The sequence below is a fragment of the Cariama cristata genome, unplaced genomic scaffold (assembly GCF_000690535.1).
Source record: "Cariama cristata isolate BGI_N322 unplaced genomic scaffold, ASM69053v1 scaffold2121, whole genome shotgun sequence".
Taxonomy (NCBI): domain Eukaryota; kingdom Metazoa; phylum Chordata; class Aves; order Cariamiformes; family Cariamidae; genus Cariama; species Cariama cristata.
Window position 1 is genome coordinate 24,089 of NW_009597324.1, and position 22,221 is coordinate 46,309.

The window sequence follows — 22,221 nt, forward strand, 5'->3', positions numbered from 1 at the left end:
TGGACACTTACAGCTTTCTTCATTTCTGTTTTCATACATGAACAGGAACTCTATCACTTTCAATTCCTCTGTATAATTCTTTTCTTGAAAACAAGACTGGAATTTGACCAGACACGGAACAAATCAGAAATTACAAAACAGCATGAAATTCTGTTAAGATGGTCCTTCTGCTGTGGTGATGCTGTTATCCACGAGGGCTGTTAAGTGAAGGAAAGTACACGCTGAAATAGACAAGACTTGATTTATGGAGAAATTTTATTTTATTGGTTTACAGGTCACACCTACCTCTTTATTAAAAAAGCTCTTTATCAACTTAAAAAATTAGGAGAGCCAAAGTATAATACACATATTTGGAAATTTCTCAACTGATCCCTAAGTATCAGTCTCTCCTAATCCCCTCTCCTATTTGAATATTTCCTTCTTGCTCATTATATTTTAGCATACAAAAGTGCAAATATAATACTACATACCGGCTGCACTGAGAGATCCTGATTTTTCAGCAACATTAGTGCAAGGCTTTTCCATGCTCCAGCAAAGCAAGGATTCAGTGAGATTTTTAGTGTGTTTGAAAAAAGAAAATAGAGGCTCTACATGAGAGATTTTGAGGATGAAAAAGACAGATACTCTTGAAATAAAATTGTAGATTACAGTTTTGCTAATATACTTGACCAAAAATTTACCTTCATTCAGTCCTCCTTTCCAGGTACCTTGGTACTGAACTATGTATAGCAGTATTATGACAAAGAAGTTCAGCTCCTTTCAAAGACACAGTTTATACAGGTTTATTACCAACAGAATAACGGTACAGCTCAAGTATTTTCACAGAGTTGTAACTGATGGAGAGAATTTACCCACCCTTTAATACACACCTCCAACCCACTTGCACATAACAGATGTCTAGAACTGGCAGTGACTCAATCACAGCCAATTAGATTTTGAATATATGGCAACGTAAGAAAGACAACTAATAATCTAGGTAACTTTGCACCGTACTGTGCTGAGTAAATTTGTTTTACAAGGGACATTCTCATTTAAACATAGACACTGCAAAATACTACAGCTCTTTACAGTGGAGGTAAAACTTGTTCTTAGTTTTCATAATATTTCATTAAAGCTTGCTATTTTGCTGGAATTGAGACACCAAGGAAAGAACCTGCTCTGAGGCTTTAATTTGTTTAGTCCCCAGGTACGCTGCACTATTATTGGCTGTATCCTCTAAGAAATACCGGTAGTTTACCATCATGCCACAAGAAGCAGCAATGCCCCGAGGGCTTGTGTCCGCCATCCAGTTTATCCGCCACATCACAGAGCCATTCTGAAGATGAAAATTTGCTACTGGGTTAAGAGCATAGCCACGATGTTTCTCTCCATACAAATACCAGGCACAGAGTCTCATAAATGGTGAATGGAGCACTTTAACTAATTTTTCTGATCTCATCCACTCATTGTTATTTAAGAGTTTCTTTAGTGTTTCAGTAGTAGAGTCTCCTGTGATCTTGGAGATTTCTTGCCTTTCCGATTCTGTAAAAAGTTCATTTCTTTCCAGTTCTTTTGTTTGTGAGGAGAGGAGACCAACAAGCCATTTTGTGAATCCTGGGATAGGTGAGAGAGTAGAAAAAGCTTTTATCTGAGGAAGTTCTTTCTGCAGACAAAAGGAGAGAAAAAACATTCATGAGTTTTGTCATGATTGACAATGAGAAGTTTGAGTGAAAGAACAGCTGATACCCTTTACTTGATGTCAGGTGAAACTAGGGATTCTGAGAATTAACTGATATTCGTAGATGGGAAAAAAAACAAACACACCCTGCCGGTAATAGGTTAGTGACTGGAAAGCACTTGGAGCACGAAGAAAATTTTAACATTGACTGAATTACAGTCCACACACCCAACCTATATCAAAGTACTTACGCCAACACTTAGCAACACTACCTTCTGGTATATCATTTTACAGGCAGAAACAAACAAATAGAACCGCACACCATAAAGAAGTTATTCTGAGGAATGTAATTTTTTTAAAAAATAAATATGCAAGTTTTCAAAATCTTTTAAATATCATTTATTTTTCAAATGTAATCATCTTTTTTTAAATCAAGGGCAGTTTATTATTTCAGTCTATTGTAAAATCGGGAGAGGTAAGATTTCTAGATTTTAATGGAAAGCAGCATTTCCTGAAGTTTTTAAATAGCTTCTTTACACAGGCCAGCTACTTTTCATGCTATCCCCAAACTATAAACTACATTGATAAAATAGCAAGATAAGAAATACATACTTGCAGTAAAAAAATTAATCACACAGTTTAACAAAACAAAACTACTTCTCTACTCCTACTAATCTATGAGTAAAAACTGTTAACCATGTAATCATGTAAAGCAAAACATATAAGAAAAACTGTGTGTTAGTTTTGGGGCACACCGTGAAGAATAGAGAAGGTTGTTAAACTCATCGTCACTTGGAATTAACAAAAATTACATCAGTGAATCCTGCTGATGGAGTAGGGAGACAAGGAACAGAAGGAAGACAGAGTTGAACTGAAACAACCACAGTGTTGTTTTAATTACTGTTCATATAGGAAGAAGTGGTAAGAACCAAGACATTTATCAACATTGCAGAAGCATCTTAACGTCAACAGAAAATTGTCTTTAAATGACTACAAAATGCATTTTTTCTACTTTGAGTATTACTGAGATAACCATTAAAAAGTCATCATCGCTCAGATGCTACCTTGCACTAGCAAATGTTAATGGAACGCATGCTGCTAGGTTGTTTGAACTACACCTGCGCTGTTGCATCCTCATGTACTGCTGTGCTCCACACAACGCTGCCATCTGCATTCTGTTTCATGAGGATGCAGAAGCCAGGGAGCACAGGCCTGGCACCCCTCCGTTACAGACTGGAGCCAAGCACCATTTCTATTAACTCCGATAACTGGAATAATATTCGGCTGGTTATTTACAACATCTTTTTCCTTCCCACACAGAGCTTCCCAAATAACTTACTGCTGTTCTGCTGGCTTCTGGCACTACGAGACACCAGCCAGCTCAAATCTACCACCTCTTCAGGTTTGTGACTTCTAATTGCATAAACCAGATAACCTCACTTGCTCCCCTTATGTGAAGTTCTTTGACTATTACACAGATATATAAGCCAAAGAATTCTTCTTTTGGGACCAGCTGGGAACAAGAAAGGCAGACCAAGTTACAAAGAAACACCACCCCATTTCATCTCCTTAGAGAACTGGATAACAAAACCAACAAATTAGTCTATAAAACCACTAATTTCTGTACCTTATTGAACAAAACAACCATATTTGTAATCAGAGCACCCCGGAGATCCTGATTGTGTCATATTCTCAACTGCTATAGCTACCATGGTCAGATAGTACAATACCAGTAAAGCGTTGATCTCCTGTGACTTTTTCTAGTCTCCACTAAAGGATATGATGATATTTATTTTTAAGAGTAATTTAGAAGCGTTAAGTCTGTAACAAGATCTGTGAAATACAAGTAACTATTGGGTTTCATTGCATATGCATTTCACAAGAGAAAAAATATTCTTTGTAAATCTATGGAAAGAGATGTCTGTGGAAGGCAATTTCTGCTGATATCGTAGCACCCTGTTGTACAGTTTTAGAGAATACAGCATTTATAAAACAAAATAGCTTATTAGGGTTGTGCTTTTACTGTGGACCATGGCTACAAGAGGCATGGATATAAAAAATATGTTTTAATTAAAATAATCTTTCTTGCAGTAGACGGTTCAGCCTTTTTAGAAAAATTTCCCCTCTGCTTTTGAAAAAGAGAGCAATGACCACAGTAAATTGGAAAAAAAAAAAAAATGGGGGGCAGAAAAAGAGCAAAAATGAGAACAGAACATAGCAACTCTACAGATCTAAAAAATCCTTCCCTTCCCAAAATCCGAATACAGAATCAAATGCACTCACTAAATCTTCCTTTGGTCACCTTTCATCCACCTCCTTGTAGTGCTTCTCAACCAATAAGCATATCTAATCATGACATCTGGAATTCACTTTTCTTTGAAGCAGCAGGATCTTAATGAGTATGGCAGAGGAGAGTTATGCTCAGATGCCCCCTTGTCAGCCACACTTGCCTTGATCCAGTACTAGCTCCCATCAAAGGCAACAGCACCAGCACAAAACCACAGATCTCCTGGAGAAGGAGGACACAGAAAGATGGCACGGAAGTGAATTTTTAAAGGCCACTGAAAAAAATACTTCAAGATACTTGCTCCTGGAGAAAAAGCTCCTAGTTTTCAGTTTTGCCAAGACGATAATGAGCAGCATCACTTGCTACCTTCATTTCTTCATCAGCACACTGAAAGCTGACCAGTGGTGACTCTACTGTGACTGACCATAGCTTAGCTGCTGAGATAGTCTACTCTCAAATAATTTGACCTTTTGCGTGTCAGCTCTTACTGCGACTAGATGAATTTCTGCCCAGAGGCAGGGCCACAACTCCCTTCTGAAGATCCAATGACCCAGTACCCTTCTGCCTGTCCACACAATAATGATGACAACTCAGCAACTGTCTAGGATAGGTAGACCTGCAAATGAACCTTAAAGTACAGAAGCACAAACCTGTAATTTACAATGAGAAGTACCCTTTTCACTTCAGCATGCTTAAGCAGCACCAAGCTCCCCCCAAAAGAGCCTAGATTTCAAAATGGTCTTTCATTCTTCTATGTCTTCATTGCTGTTGTGCTTTAAAGTTCCTCTTTAGTCCATAACACAGAGAACAAGAGACAGGGATAAATCGATAAAAGTTTTCAAATCAATGACCTATCAATGAGAAATCCCAGATGTGCTGCTCGACAAAGCACAGATGTTACTATTGTGCAGTGGGGGTAAAAAAGAGGGGGAAAAAAAAGCGGGGAGGGGGGGGAGAAAAAGGTTGTTAGAGGCTATTTTCCTTTAGGAAGAGACACAAGGAATAAAGGAATACAGGATGTGTTTCTTTTTGATCTGAAGATGGGATTACATTCCTTAAAGGTCTTCCTTTTTTGCCTGCTATATTACTCATCCTGTAAAAGATACTGCCTTTGAGAACATATTGCTTAGGTCTCTTTCATGAACTGTTCACAGATACTTGGGGTTAAAACCTGAGAGGGCAAGAAGGAAGGTAATGTTGAAATTTGAGAAGTAGAAACTCTTCTTTCAGGTAAAAGGAAAAACTGATTTTACCAAGAAAAAAGGCTGCTTACCACAAAGTCAAGTCTGGAAGTCTCCTGCACCATCTCTGCTAAGAAAGCACAGTGTCTGAAAATACTATTTCACTATTGAAGAGAGCTAATAAACAGAGCTTTTCACACAGGAGCTAAGCCATGCCCATTGCTTCCACAGTGTAACAATTCCAACCTCATCTCCCAGCCTGCAAAGCCGAGAGGGTACCTATGCACCATCCACAAGGACAAAAGTGAGAATGAATGATGTCTTCCCATATTTGTGTATTAATAATAATCCCTGAAAAGTTCCTAATTAAGTAACTGACATTTTGCTTCCTTGTGATGTTGACTGTTCCTTGTTTATCATTCACATTCAGGAGTGACCTGTTCACCACGCTCAACGCAAAATATTTATCAGGAAGTTAGTAGCTCCTACTCTATTAATAAATACAAAATGGGAAATTGTGCATATTTTTCACTTCTTAGGACAGATAAGACATGAGAAAGTGACCCCATTTTGAAGCTACGGTACAGACTACTACATATCTGATAAACATTTCAGTTTAGGAGCTTATGTGAGGCAGCCATTTCTTGTAGAAAACTAAATAGATGCAGTGAAGCGTGCACATTTATGTTGATGCTAAATTGATATGGTAGTTTCTAAGGCTATTGGCTATGTTTATTTTCTTGTCAGAAACCCACACACCACTAATAAACTGCTGTTCGTTTTGTTTTGGGGGAGATTTCTGGTTTTGGTTGTCTTTTAGCTTGGGGTTTTTTTTTTCATTGAAGAAGAGCACAAACTTCTATTATCTATGTCTCATCTGAAACTGTCTTGTGCTCTGAAAGCTGTAGTCCAAGGTCACATTTTTCATCAATGAATGCAAAGCCTGTTTTGGAAATTATAATCTCCCCAGGTCACCTAGATCAAATTAAGGTAGCAATCAGCAACAGCCCAACCAGCAAGCTAAAATCTGTCACCAATTGTTAAGCATTCTATTGAGTCACATAGTAGCTATCAGTTTGCTCCCCCAAATGCCACAGGCTATAAAATTCTAAGTTTTCTCAAAGGTTTCACCACAGTTCTCTGTGTCTGTCATCTGCAGACTGAATTGCTATGATGTACCTTCTGCAGAGCTACAGACCATTCAGAGTGGCTATAAACACATTCTGAATTAGATGTCTGTCTAATGAGAAATCTCTCTGTCTACACATCTACCAGCACCTATCAGCTTGCTAGAAATGCATCTGCCTGCTTGTTTTCCAGCACCCAATTTGGGGTTTGTTTGTCTTCTTACTAGTTGTCTGAATTGTTTCAAAATCCAATTCATTTCTGGGAACAATACAAGCTTAAATTTAAGAAATGCAAGAGATTATTTCTGTTGTCTGCTTCCTGCTTTATATACATCAATATAACCAAGAGACTACATGGAATGCATACATAGCCTATTCTCAGATTTGTACAGGGAGAACTGGGACCAAAGTGGTATCAGGGGACTAATGAATTCATCCCACTGCTTATCCAAAATAATCCAAACAGGAGATGCTCAGATAACAATAGAAGTCTGTTTACAAAACCCTTCTGTATTATTTGTGTAGCAAGCTTTTGTCAAGCAACTACCGAAGAAAAAGAAAAATCTCCTGTTGAGAGCAACGTTCTTTCTCCCAGGATGCCCTTTGTATGCAACACAAGCTACATCCCTAAGGTCCTGTTCTGATCTCCATTATATCCCTCCCCTTTACCCAATTATATTACAATACCTGTGGCAAACGCCAAATCATAATGTTTAGGTGGAGATTAAGGATTCAAACTGCTAACCGTGCACATATAAAGAGACAAAAGTGAGGACCCATTTCTGTGACTCAACTTCATACATCCTCCATCTGCTTAAATTAGTAAAAGACTCAAAAGCAGGGGCCACTTCTATGCAGCGCCTCAGACTAAGAGTGCTTAACACTGAGGGTTGTAACTTCGCTGGAGCCTCTACTGCTGCAGTTTTCCTAACAGTCCTAATAAAACCCCATTTGCAAGAAATACTTTCATGACGGAATCTGTACTTCATATTCTTTGAAGGTGAGAAGTGCTACCCTACACGTGTTCATGTTTAGCAGTGTATGTGACCAGTTCAGGCAAACTAGCAAGATTTCTAAAAAATTAAGCTCTATCTTAATAGTCCATTAATAAGATTTTAAGGAATCTGGTACTAGCTGCATTTATAGATAGAACTTTATAGCGTAGATACCTGCTAAATCAATCTTTCAGCCTAGTTTTCAAAAATATTGCCAAATAAAGGCTTCAATGGTGGAAAAAAAGAGTGGCTATTAGCATATTCCTAACTTCCTGCATGGCTTTTTCTGATCTAATGATACATATTCATGACAGGTCCAATTTGAAGTTTTCCTTACGGAGAATGACAGCTGAGAATTCAGCTTTGAGGTTACAATGGCACTTACAAGCAGAAGTGTCAGAGTAGGTTAAGTTAAGGCAAAGTTAGATAAAGGTTTTTGCTAAAGGATAAAAAAAGTTTTAAGAGTTTGCTGTGCCTTGGGAAAATACGAATCAAGTAACATTCTGCAGATCAAACAGATGTCCACAAAAGTTATAAAGCTATAAAAGTTATGAAGCGTATTAATCATCAATGATTCAAATACAATGAAAAACAAAATCCTTAACTCCTTCAAATGATCTCCTCTACCCAAAGCATTTTATTTTCAGTTAAAGAGAGTCTCAGTTTTTGTAACCTGGAACACTTGGTGATTTAGCAGCACTTTAAATAAAGATTTGTTTATTGCAAAGTCATTCAAAGGTTATATAAAAATCCTCTTCCTATTAGAGACCTCAACAATCTATTTTTACAAAGGCTGCTGGAAGCTTACTTAATGAGATGTAATTTTTGACCCAAGATTTTTTTGCTGAGGCTATATTGTTTCAGTTGCTGTCACCAAGTCAACTCAGCACTCCCAGTATACCATTTGTCCCCTTTAAAGTAAGTGACTATAATGCTGCTCCAAAGAATTATGTCCAATCTGAATACAGACAACCTTGGAAAGTCCTTTGCTTACACCTGACCAGAAAGAAAGAGAACACATGTAGGCAATTAATGCACTGAAGCAGGACTTCCAAAATTTTGGGAGACAGGTAAAACAGGCTGCCAAGAGTCTTACCCATCATACACCCTGCCTTTGCCCTGAACAACCTAATTTCACAGTGTAAGTATGTTGAAGCTGAAATACACAGGGCTTCTCTCCACTGAAAGGTGAAGTCCACCGAGGGAGTCACAACATTTACAACAAAAGCTGAATGAGCAGACATTATAGAAGTGCATCAGATAATTCTGGTAACAATAGTATTTAGGTTCACTTCACAGATGGAGAACATGTAATGGGAGATAGTTCTTGCAGAATTCAAGACAACAAATTCAAGAGCAATACTTTGGAATGAAGAGGAAGAAAGTATGAAGGAGTAGGAAGAAAGTGGGAAGAAGAGGAAAAAAAAATAACAACATCAGAGTGAAAGAAAAACTATTAGAGAACCACATCCATCATGGATAAAAACTCCTGGATTATCCTTCGTATCTTTTTTAGCCCTAAAGTGGTATCCCAACAAGGTTTATCATCAAGAAAAGGAATGGTGTAGAGGCAATACTTGGAGGTTGTTTTGTTGTACCTTTAATATATAGATATAAAATAAATATAAATAGGCAGTTCAAGTTTTGCAACAAGTTCATAGTCAACTAAGTACATGTCTAATTTGCCATGTAAAACCTTACTAGTAACAGCACATTTTTCATAACATCTTAAAGCAGCGTAGGAAATTTAAGTAGGGCATTGTATGGAAAGCACTTAGCTTTCAATATTAAATAAGTTATTTAAGCTTGAGGCAATGATTTTATGATTAGAATGTATTTAAAGGCAACTCAGTCAAAGTGTTTCCTATTCATCATGTGTTTGATGAACACTGAAGAAGGGCTGGATTTTACAACATCGAAATGTAGAAACTTCGTCGTAAGTATAAGAAAGAAACACATTTTTCCATTTTTAGAACACTTTAGAACTTGCATGTAGGTTATCAAAGCACAGTATGTCTATTTTCCTCTGTAACTGACTCACAACTTTTCCAGTGTTGCAAGCAATTAGTGATGTACAAATACATTGTCAATAGGGTTATTTTATGAGAGCAACTCAATTATCCAGAAATTATTTTTCAGATGTGAAAGCAGATAACTGCATGAATTTATTCCAGTTTCCCCTCAGTCAAGATCAGACAGATGGCATGGCCTAATTATACCTGGACTACTGCACTTTAGACAATTAATATAAAAGCCACTCCAAAAGCAAGAAGCAACAAAATTCAGCCAAAATATCCATTAAAAATAAAATAAAATAAAAAACTTCAGGGCAGGCAGCTATGATTCAGTAGTTGACTAATCAATCATTTTATGTTAGTAGAAATTCGGTGCATCCAATTTTAAAGTTGTTTTTGTAAGTAGAACTGAAGTTCTAAATCACAGACAATTTTCCAGACATCATTACTAATCCAGACATTGGAACAATTAATATAAATACAAGTAGTGATCATTACATTTAAGTGGTAGTTTTGTTAATAATTTAAATAGTAAAGACTATTAAATAAAATTATGTACTCAACACAGAAATGTGACTGTCTCTTTTACACCACTCTATATAAATTCATGAATTTTCATTCCTTTCTCCAGTTGCTTGGAAGATGGTTCTACAAGAAGTCTTAAAACTATTAACAATAATCCCATTGCATGCAATGATATTATATACATTCATAGATCTAACTTGAATAAAGTAACTGATTCCTGTGACTTTCAAATGTTAAAGACATTTTCTTTACTATATTGCCCTTTGTCTAGGCAAAGAAATCTCTCTCCTTTTTTTCTAAATAGATATATTCATGGCAAGCATGCAAACTGCATTCATAACCAGTGGCAATTCAATATAACAAACAAGAAAACGAGTTAATTAATGTACAGAAAGTACTTTTGTTACTGGAGCAGCTATAAGATTTTGAAAAAGGAACAGTCAGGTATATTGAAAAAGAGAAAATGTTGATTAGGGGCCTGGAAGGGAGCCTGTTAGCAAGCTCCACCCACTCAACTGCGAGACAGTAGTGAATCATACAACAGACCACATTGCAAAATACAGCTATATTAAAGCTACCTTCAACAGAAATGTACTAATTTGACTTTTAGGCAACCTATGCACATGATTAGGCAAACAAAAGTAATTCAGACGGTACATGGCAAATATGTAACAGTATCTACATCTGGCAGACATTAATCAATAGCAGAAAATGCTCTTCCAACTCTTTACACATCTTCAAAGGTTGATCCAGTAAGAAGCTACAAGTGTAGGGGAAGACGTATCAGCTCCTTGCCTTGAGCAACGACACAAAATGGAAGCTGAACCAGCAATGTAAAGGGGAGCACATTGGCCAAACGGCATCTTAAGCACATGCTGCCACACCTACCTGCAGCTCTTTTACAACCCGCTTGATGAGGTAAGTCCCGAGTTCCACACCTTGCAGCCCCTGCTGAGTCAAACTGATTGAGTAGAAAATTGCTGTTGTAATTTTGTCTGTATCTTCTGTTTCTAAAGGTGGCACTTCTTTCACTATGGCCTGGGAAAAGAAGAATAACAAAAAAGAATTAGTAGTAGTTATTATCATCGTTATGGGGGAGGGGGCCTTTCTTTCAAATGCGTTAACACTTTTCCCCACTGTTTTATTCATTACCCTCTGAGAGAAACAACAAAAATCTAATCAAAAAGTAGGAAGAAGAGCTGCTTAACCATTAGCAAGTGCAGGAAACAATTGTAACGTAGTTTAAAATTTTCAGAAGTAATCACAACTGCTTTGAAGTTTTAATCTCATATCCTACCTTTTCTTACATTTTTCTTATCTTTTCTTATTCTTCTTGCATTTGAGCAAAACCCCAAAATTTCAACTTACATAATGTAGGAGATAAAAATTACAGGGATATCTTGTGTAAGTGCCAATTCTCTCACCTCTTCAAAAATGAAACAAATATTCCCAAATTAAAAGGAATTACAGATTTTGAAAGAAGTACATTGCAATTTGAGCACTTTACTGCGTATAAAATGCATCAGCGACTGTACCTGGATGCTGCTGGAGATATCACTGGTTAGTGCAACATGCAAGACTATCAATGGTTCTCCTGGGATTGCACAGTGAGAAAAAAAGTAGCATCTTCTATAAGACCCAACTCGACGCTTCATATCAACCCAGTTTCTAACAGGATGCACAGCTTCAGAACTCATTGAGAAAATAAAAAAAAGTAAAATTATATTTTTTTCATATAAAAATAGAGCTTAGCTGTCAACCCTACATGCTCAATACTTTTCCCATTTATGTCAGTGACAAAACTCTCCAGTCAAAAAAGGAGAATCAAGCTGCAAGTGAAAAAAGTAAAAGTCATCAGCAAACTGTGACAAACTAGATTGTAAAATTCTTGCATACTCACTCTCTAGTTTTCTTTGGGACATGCTTATTACGTATCTGGGATTTCACTTGCACTTTCTATTCAGTATAGGATATCCGATTGAGATGACTAACTCACTAAATGAGTCTGAACACACCTCTGAGGAATTAGTTTTCCCACGCTACATAGTCTGTTAGCACTCCTACAGCCATGTTTTCAAGCAATCATTAAAAATACACTTTATTACATATTGAAAGTCCAGTGTGTTTGCCAAAATACCTAGAAGATTAAGTAAAATACTACTAATTATTTTTATTTTGAAACTTCAGCTCGTGTGGCATTTTGTCATACAAAATGCTTGAAGGAAAATGTATCTCTAGAATTCTGAAAGTACATGACTTAAATGTGGCAAAGAAAAAAGATCTTATACAATGTAACTTTGATTCAGTCATCTTCAACTTCGTCACTACAACTTTGAATATTTGACAGAAATTCAGAAATAAATGTCGTAGATTTTAAGAAATGTTTATTTAAAAAAAGGTGCTCTCTTCACATATAGTTTACAAGTGATTCTGTGCATCTCACCAGTTCCAGCCAGGAAGGGGAGCCTTACTACATTAGAAGTAAAACACGCTCTTGAGTGTTGGGCACCCCATGCTGCATCAGACTTAAATATTAATTCTCCACCAACATTGCTGGTGTAGACTGAGGGGAGAAGAAGGTGGCAGTTGTGATGGAGGCAGCAGTTGCAGCAGCACCTGTAGGAGGAAAGGGAGTGCAAGAAGGCAGTGCTGCAAGAATCTGAGTTTGTAGGAAAAGTAACAGCAGCACCTTTGGGAATATGGGAAGAGTAACTGAGAAGGTTAGGAGAAAAGACAGCAGTCTACAAGTGCAGTATGTGACCTAAAGAATCAAATTATGGGACAAATGATCCCCTTCACCATCTACTTAATTCAGTTTTTAAAGTGTGCTCTTTAGTGCATTAAATGCAACTACTCCTTCATTACACTTTGCCTATGGTTCAGTATCAAAAAGCAGTATCTTGAAAATAGTGGATCTGTGCAGTCACAAGCATTTCATCACCTTTTCATCAACGAGGGTTAGTAACTACTAGCACTTACTCACTAATTTTCTGGAGTACTTCACAAGGTGATTGCCAAGTGACCCGTTCCAAGTTCAGGAATCCTGTCGAGAACCACTCTGAAAGCATGTTCTTTAGAACTCCATTCATCTCCTGCAAACAGAAGAAAGATGAACTTACCTGCTAAATAAGCTAGGCAGAACATACGAACGTGAGTAAAGACAACTTTGATTATTTCAAACTAGACACTTGGAAGTTCAAGCAAACCAATGTATCTGTTTGAGAAGATTAACTCATAACAGTTTAGCTTTCCTCACAGAGGACTAAAACAATGAAAATGTTTAAAGACACTGTCTATAGTAAACTGCAGATAGGGAAATGGAAAAGAACGAAAAACAAGGTAGATGAAAAGCACACAATAAATAGAAGTATGTGAGCAGTCTTGACAATAAGGCCAAGGTGCACAGGTGCTCAAATTTAAAGACCATGAAAAAGAATCATGGGAAATTTAATGGAAATAAGGACTTGAATTTCACTATAATTTTCTACATCTGAATCTCTTCTGAGTATTCAGCAGTTCATGCCTTAAAAAGACTACTAGTACTAGCTTATTAATAAAAGAAAGCAATTCACTAAACTAAAATTTTCCAGGTCCTTACCATATTTTATTAGTCATCTCTACTATATTAAACATTTTTTCCATCACTTTCTATGAGAAAAACACAAAACAGCTATTTACTCTTGCACATTCTATACCATGATTAACATATGGATCTTTCTACTTTTGACAGATCTCCCAGGCACACAACAAATCTACTGGAGGTAAATGAAACCCATACAGGCACGTTCAGGCCTCAGTAAACTACAAAAATGCTTCAGTATGGACTTTAGCGTGGATTGTACATTCCAGCACAGGAGCTGCACATGCCCACTCAGGATGATAAATAAGAAAATTAATATCTTGGGACAGGATGCAGATAAAATCATTGGCTTCACAGAATCTTTCTTCTCTTAGAGGTATGAAAATTTTTGAACAAGAAAAACAAAAGTAGCAGCATAAGACTACAAAACTCAAAAATCACAACAGATGTGGAACAATATGATACAGAATTAAAGCCAACTGTAATATCAAATACTTTCAGAAACATTCATCCTCATAATGAATTTTAAATTCCCTACTAATTTCCTGCTGCCTATGCTATTAAAGATTTTCCTGTCTAAAATTCTTTGAGTTTAGAATGTATTCTTGAACTCAGCACAGCATGAATATCCTTTAAAGAGATTCAACAGCTTATTTTTCTTTCTTGCATTTGCTTTGCGTACAGGACACAGTGTGATACCAGTACCAACTTATCAACAGCCTGATTAGAAACATAAGCTTACCTGAAACTAACTTAATAGCCATTTACTTAAAAACAAGAACTCTTCACCTTCTATTCAGATCGTTATTAAATAGCCAGTGCTGTACATAAAATAGACAAAAATTATGCTGCAATGTAGTTTAGCTTGCTACATTTGAGCAAAACAACAGAAAAAATATAAATTTGTCCAGAAAACACTACTTAAAACAACTTTCCAAAGCTGAGATGTAGTCTCAGGACATTCATAAGAAAGCAAAAATACTTCCTATTGTAACCTAACAAACATGAATGCTGTACAGACACCTATCAAGAGACACATATCAAAGAAATTTCCTGTTGGCCAAAGAAACTGCTACCAGTATTCCAAGGTTGGCAAAAAAAAAAACAACACAGTTTTATTCTTTAATTCAGCATACTAGAAAAACTAAAATTTTCAAACCCTGACTATGCCTGCAGCCAACTGTGATCAGATATTTCAACCTATACCAATCCACCCAAACATAATTAAATTAACTCCACCCATAAAAACTCCTAGAGAAAAGTTGACAATAATGACCACAATCACGGAGTTTGCAAGGTAAAACTGTAACAAAATCTTGGCTCTTTTCTATAGCTGAAGTGCAGAGGCAAATTTTCCTTCTGTTTACCTTCTTCCCACCTACTCCTTCTAGGCTTACTAGGTTGTGTTAGTGAAATACATAGGCTTTTGTTTGGCATCTATCTTTGTTTATACAAAAATGGCTACTATACAAACCATCTAGAAGAAACAGACATTCATCTGCTTAGAACAATTCTGTCATGAATGAAAATTTTATGTTATCTGTTTACATTTTTTTCAGTAGTATCCTCAAATATCTAAGAAGAGCTTACTCAATGAAGCATAAATTGGCATATACTTCAAATAGTGAAAATGTCAATTGCATTGTTCCAAATACAGGGAGGATCCATGAACTCTTCCATGAGGTCAGATCTCCCAAGCTTTGTAAACTAGTTTTTTGTTGGTCTTGCTCAGTAGAGCTCTCTTTCAGTTATGTAATAAACTGTGCTGCAAGTCTTCCGCCAAATGGTACTTCTACCTGTGCTTGTACTACAAGGCTGAACAAAGCCTGCATATGCTAGTTTAAAAAAAAAAAAAAGTTGTTAAATGAATACGAAATGGAAATAATACAAACTAAATTCACCTTAAATACATTTATAGGATAAGCAATCTCCACTGGAAAACAACTGAGGCCACATAATGCATGGCACCAGCGTAACAAGAAACCTCTGAAAAAAATACACATATGCAACTATCTGCAACAAGTACCACTGAAGAATTGAGAGAAATGAAGGCTCACATGCAACAAAATCCACCCTAGGAATGGACAGTCTTCGTAATTTTTCACTGACACTTTGATTAAAATGTTCCCGCCTTCCCTGTCTCAAGGTAACACCATCCTACACAACAGTAGCTGGGGGAGGAGGAAGAAGTAACATAATAAATGACATTAAAAAGGACCAGATTAGCTATGTCAAACCTTTGCAACTAGGATAGTTAAGAGGGACATATGCAGTATACCTTCCGCTGCCTAATAAATGGATCTATTGCACATTTATAGCAAGTCTGATCATTTGGGGGGCTTACCAGATAAATGTGGTAATCCTGTGCTCCCTTACTACCTCAAAAGAGCAGACTATTTCTATAACATGACATTATGGTATGCATAGTTATTGTTGGCTCAGAGCACCTCAACACTTGACACACTCTGACAATACATCACTCAACTACATTTAGAGTAGCTGTAACATATGCTGGCAAAACTGGTTTTGCTGATGCTTCTGGGCTAGTGGATTAAAGAGAACAGAGCAGGTAAAACACGCTGTACTGAAAAGAGGTCAGAATTGTCCACACAACAGCATCTACAAAAAGGGCTCTTTCTGGCACGGACAGCTAAGTCACGCAGGAATTGCAACTCCTGGGCAGCACAACTGAGAAGGTACTGGCCTGCATCCTCAACAGCAGTTTTATTGGGAAAAGCTGAATTTCAGTTCAAGTACTCTCCCACACACAGATTTGTTTCTGTTTTTTTTCCAATACATTTTTCCATCTCAAACTGTAGAGGTATAAGTGTCCTAAACAAGTATGTTCTGATTGGTTTTTTAATTCTGGCTTTAAGGTACTTTCCTTGTGAATCCTTGTTCCTGCACAGCTCTGAAGTTTTTAGAAAATAACCGTAAATCATTCTGGTCAAATACCCTTGGTGGAGTGAAAGTCTCCAGGTATCTGAAGATTGTTTGTTTTCTTTTCTTTCGTAAGGGCACACTGTAAACCAGAAAAATAAGCTGGAGTTGTCAGACCTGGGGTCAAACTAATGGATTCCTACGGCTCTCTTGCCATCCATCTGCTTTTTGGAACACCATTTCAAGCTGCAGTCTAGCAGCTAGGAGGGAAAACTGCTGACGGCTGCACTCCTGCTAGTCATTATTTTGAACACACTGCTCTGCATCTATTGGCAGTAACACAGCTCAGATGGCAACGAGGGACTTGGGAGAAAGCCCATTCTACTACATAGAAACTGGTAAAAGTGGAAAACATAGGAAACGTGCATTTTGCTTTTTTCAAGCACCTACAGGTTTAGCAGGCATAGTCCATATGATGGGACGTAATGATGCCCAACTGAACTGGAGGCTACTCTTGACGATGCAAAACAGATTATGGAACTACTTTAGGTCCAAGATACAGCTGTATAAAAGCAATGCAATTGTAACCAAAGAAGAAAGTGAAGCAGATGTGCTTTCAGACATGATTTTGGAAGAATGGAATATTGTTTATGGGGAATTACCACTCACTTCAAATAATCTGTCAATTGTAAATAATGCTTTATAAAACAACAGGGCAGCATGCAGGCCAAAGAATTAGAATAGTTCCAGTTGGAAGGGACCTACAACGACCATCTAGTCCAACACGAACTGTGTATGTTGACAAAACTTCTTAGTGTAGAAACACACAGAACACTTTATACCATCCAAAACTGTGCTTCATTCAAGTCATCTGAGCAAAATTCCGAGTTGTGCTTAATATCACAGTATACACTACGTTTCTGAAAGGCTTGACTCCAACAACGACAGCCTCCAATTAGGTTCTGTTATTTTGTAAATTTAGTGGTAGGTAAATTCATATTCTCATTTCAGAGGCCTTTCTAATCATAAAATTACCTCTCCAACATTTCATTAAAAAAAGCGCACATTTATTATTCAGCATCCCAACTTTCAATCTGAGCAACAAGACACACTCAGATTAGTATTTAAAATTACCAGCTATACTTCAGTTTCTATTAGCCGAGTATAATAAATTGTGATTATTTTTTTTTCATTCTGTGTTCTTGCTACAAGACAGCAAATTACAGGCTTTTTAATCTTCACATCAGGTCCCTATTTATTGGGCAATAAATGGAAAAACTCTTATGAAAAACTGCATTTTTTTTTATTAAGAAAAACAGCCTCTCTGATGAGGGAACTATTTCAATTTCCCTCTCAAACTACTAAAAAATAAAATACCCCTTACAATGAAAAGTCATACACAGATATTCACAGATAAACATAATATGGAACAGCAGTAACTAACACTCCATGCGTATCAAACAGATGGCTCAGTTACTGTCAGTTGCTGGTTCGGTATCTGACAGGGCCACAAGAGAAGCATTCTGCCAGTCTCACACGAGTCGAGTTTTCCCATGGCTTTGGAATGTCTGAAGTTTTTAACCCAATATCCTTCACTTGGGCATACTGACTTACAGACCTACTCTGATATTACCAAGTGTTTAAAGGTGCCTTTGATTTTTTTTTTACAGATTAGCTTCAAAATATACTTACAGAATACCTCTGGTGAGATAGTGAAAAATATACCCACCAGCAAAACGAGATTCAATAGCGTGACACAAATAAAAGGGGACTGGTTTTCTGCTTTTTTTATTGCTAATAGCAATTACTGCAGTGGTAATGGTAGTGCTGGAAACTTCCCTGGCTCTTGTGTTTCATATTGTTTGACGTCTTATTCCTAAATAAAAAAAAAATTATTTCCCTCCCTGCCCCCTCCACTTTTGCTCATTTAGACAGAGAGTAAAGTGTGCACAAGCATTTTCAAGTGACTTAATCACCTGTATGTGTTATTTTACTGTAATCTGCTGAACAAACACAAAATAGAAATGCTTCATCAACCAATATCTAACAGTCCAAGCTGCTTCTGTGTTGGTATGTTTTGAGGAAATAGAAAAATATTTTATATTTACAATACAGCAGTGGGTAATCCTTGTTTTAATAGGTCTTTCAAAATGCAAAGTAAAAACTAAGGACTGTCTAAGAAATATTTTGGACAGTTTGGGCAAAAACAAAATCCCAGTAGGCCATATAATGCATACTGTAATTTTCCTCTAGCATCAAGAAGATCCATTTAATTTTATTTCCACATTTCCTTGTCAGTGCAGTTACAAATACACAGAAGTTATAAAATTCTTGCTGTACATTTGTCTTTATGTATGTTAGAATTTAAAACAAATCTACAATAATGAAATGGCTATACAGGACTTTTGATAGGTAAATACCAAACACTTTTGTTCCCATAGATAAACTTTTAACTTTCATTTGTTTCTCTAGTTTGGGCCTTCTTAGATCTTTAAAGCAAACTATTTCAATACTCAGATTCTCCATATAGCCACTGTTTCACCTGAGTGAACAGATACTCTAATCCATTGACGAACCTTCATCAATGAGACCACAGTTCCTTCAAGGCAGTACAACTGGGTGAAATAAATACATCCTTCTGTGGATATATGTAGGTAAAACACCTATCACCACAAAGATTTCCCCTCCTCAAAAGGCCACGTACAGCCTACACACAAAATATTCTCCCTCAAATCCTGTTCTACTATTTCCAAATCCTCTACTAAAATTTAAAACTGTTTTCCCTGATTATATGAAGGTCAGTGTTCAAATCTGTGAGAAAGCTTTAAGAAAAAAAGTAAATCAAGGAGAAGTCCAACTTTAGGTCCCTGCATTAAGAGTGGCTGCTATGAGGGGAAAAATACTCAAAACAATGATGATGGTATTTCTTTTTTTCTAGTAGACCAATACAAGAACAACAAGCTTACAGATACACTCCAACTACTGCTTAATTATGGAAGCAAGTTTATTTATAAATCAATTTGACAAAAATGCTATCTTTTTCATTATCTTTTGCCATCAACTTGAACCTTCCACTGACTTTTTCTAAATCACATGGAAAGATGAAGAATATTTTAAAAGCAATAGCTGAATGATTTGCTACCTGAAATAATCATGTTGTGAATTTTTCAGCAGAGTGCATATTTCAAATGCTCAAACTGAGTAAGCAAGCAAAGTATGAAAAAAATCTCAAGAGGAAAATGCTGGCGCAGAAAAAGAAGTACCGCAGGTGAGAGGGTTCTGAACAGTAAGAGAACTACATTCAGGAATCAGATTTTCAGCAAATTTCACCCCGTGCATTGCAAGGGCTCATCAGAAAATCAACTTGTTTATTAAGAGAGTGGAAAATATGCATGTCCTTTGGCGGAAGGAAGGAACAGAACACATGAAAATAACATAGAGGGAGGAAAAAAATTCAGACAGCATCATGAAAAAGAATTAGGCCCAGCTTTACTGTACTTTAACTTCTCAAACAACGTATTATGTGCCAGTACTGGTTTTTTGAAATGGTCGTCTCGACATTATCCATGAGGTTTATGAAAGTAATAATTGATTCACGTATTTAATAGAAAAGAAAACTCACCTCTGGGACAGATTATGAAGAAACATTTCTCTTCACAGTGTGTCCTGTACATATTTTTGGTGGACTCTTTGGGAAAAAAGGCTGTATAGCTTCAAAAATACAGTTCATAACTAAATTTTTGCCATCTGATTATCAAGAAACTTGTGTCAAGAGTTTACACATCTACAGAAAGACATTTACTATGTCATAACAACTTGACACTGAGGATAACCACACTTTTTCTGTCTTGCTCTAGGTGATGATTCTGCCTTCTAATAACTAACTTAAATATAAACTAAGTCTTATTTGCAGTATGTTCCTTCTCTTGGCACAATCCACCATTTTAAATATTTCCAATGTATCGTCCAGGGTTTATGTTCAAGTTCTACGGAATTCTTCCAGTAAGCTGGTCACTCAATTTTATCTAAGTCAGCTTTTTCAACCCAGTTTGCCTTACATTGGATCCTGACGGCTAGGGCATTATGACTTCTAATTTAATTGATGCTGCCCAAATAATTCAGTGACTTTAGTGCTCAGAATCTTTCACAAATCTAATAATGAGACACATTTTGGAATGCCATGTAGCTAGGTACACGTCACACAGTACATAAAATCAGAGTAAGTTAGGCATTTGCATTTCTTCATTTACTTTAAACATCAGTTCAACTTGAGGTGATTTATGAGAGGCAACTGAGGGCATTATGAAGATGTGTATACTTGCGAGTAACTGAAGACAATACTGCACCAGTTTGCAGTGCATCATCTATTTTGTTGATGATTCAGGAACAGTGAAACCAATGGAGAAACAATCTTCAGGTAATTTGCATGTTCTTGTTTTAAAATAATACTTTAAGAAATTCAGGCAGACGAGAATTCATCATATGTAATAGTGAATCCTGACATGTTAACATCCATCCCAAGTTTCAGAGCTTTTCTATACCTTTTTTCATCTCTTTCCTGCAGTTAGGGAAACCAGCAAAGAACCATTCTGAAATTCTCCACTACAAGATCCCAAAATATATGTTGTATCATGACAACAGTTCTCTACTCAAGATTCAAATTCCTTATTAAAAAGAAAAAAACCTTTTACAACCCCTTCCATCCCCAAATCCATAGCCTGAATATTCTGCCATACAGTTTTCTCTGTTCTTGACATTTAGCCTCAGAACAGGTAACACAGTATCTCACACCTAGGGCTCAAGGTATCAAATTAAATACACATGCCCTCACACGACTTCCTTGCAAATCACTTGCACCAGCTGGTAAGCAGCTCCATTGCAGAGACTGTCAAGACCTCCTGCAGGTTGAGTGCTCCCTTGGGCGCTTGTGGTTATTCTGACGCTTACTTGCAATAGAAATAAAGATATTTTAAAGGCCGAGCAAGATGCTTATTTCAGAAGCAAGACGTAACACCTTTCCCAAACACGCCAGCAAGAACACTGGTATAGCACATAGTTCTAGGTCTTGGTTGCTGTGGAAAACAGATGAGAATGACTTAAATGAAACCCCAAACTGAAAAGAAACTGTATCCAGAGTAAATTCTTACAGCCAATATAATCACAAACAAGAATCAATGCAAGCCAGTTCTAGCATAGTCTTTCCTGGCTCATGTGCTATTTATCACCAACTCTCATTTTTAGAGTACGTCACACTTGAAAAATAAAACTGATCAGCAAGCACCAAAAAAACTACAAGAACAGATATGCAGAACTAAGCCCAGTCATACAATGAACCCAAACATTTTAAAAAGTATTTTGAGAAGAAGACAGAACAGAATGCTTATAACAGCTCTTTTATTGAAGCTTTAGTTTTGCAGACAATATTTTCCTACTTTCAAATGGCTTTTGTATGCTTCTGAACATACTGTATTATTTGACACAGGCACATTCTGCTGGTTTACACATTTCTATCCTGTTAATTTTGCAAATTCAGTCTGTTTTCACTTAAGATGATCCAACTGGATGTGGAATCTTACCAATGCTGTTGCTACTTCAGTTACGTGATGACGGTGGTTAACTGACAGCACTGACATCAAAAACATCCTTTTCTTGTGAAACTTAATCTGGATCTCAGTATCAACAAACAAGTTATGGTCAGTGCATCTGACCAACTTGCTGCCTTTCTTCATTGCCTTCCGGAATGTCCTGTCAGCTCCTGCCACTGCCATCTGCTACATCATTCCTTCCTCCACACCCATGTCACCTCACTGCACCACGTAACCACTGGAGATGTTCCATTTCGCCTATTTTCTACACACTACTGAGCTAAGTCATGCCAGCTCCTTTCTCCCATTGATATTCTCCATCATTAGCACGACACAGCTGCTATATCACTTGTGGCCCTATATCGGACTCAGGAGTCACGTCACTCCTG

At 36.9% G+C, this 22,221-nt stretch overlaps 1 protein-coding gene across 1 annotated transcript; it reads right to left on the bottom strand.

Moving 5' to 3' along the window:
• Positions 1-945: 945 nt before the first annotated feature.
• MLYCD (malonyl-CoA decarboxylase) lies at positions 946-22,015 on the bottom strand. The gene is made up of 5 exons (XM_009708805.1): positions 21,824-22,015; positions 12,767-12,879; positions 11,323-11,479; positions 10,676-10,825; positions 946-1,642 (listed from the first exon to the last, which is right to left on the bottom strand). The coding sequence occupies exons 1-5, from the start codon at positions 22,013-22,015 to the stop codon at positions 1,109-1,111; spliced, it is 1,146 nt and encodes a 381-aa protein (XP_009707107.1). The 3' UTR covers positions 946-1,108.
• Positions 22,016-22,221: the final 206 nt, after the last annotated feature.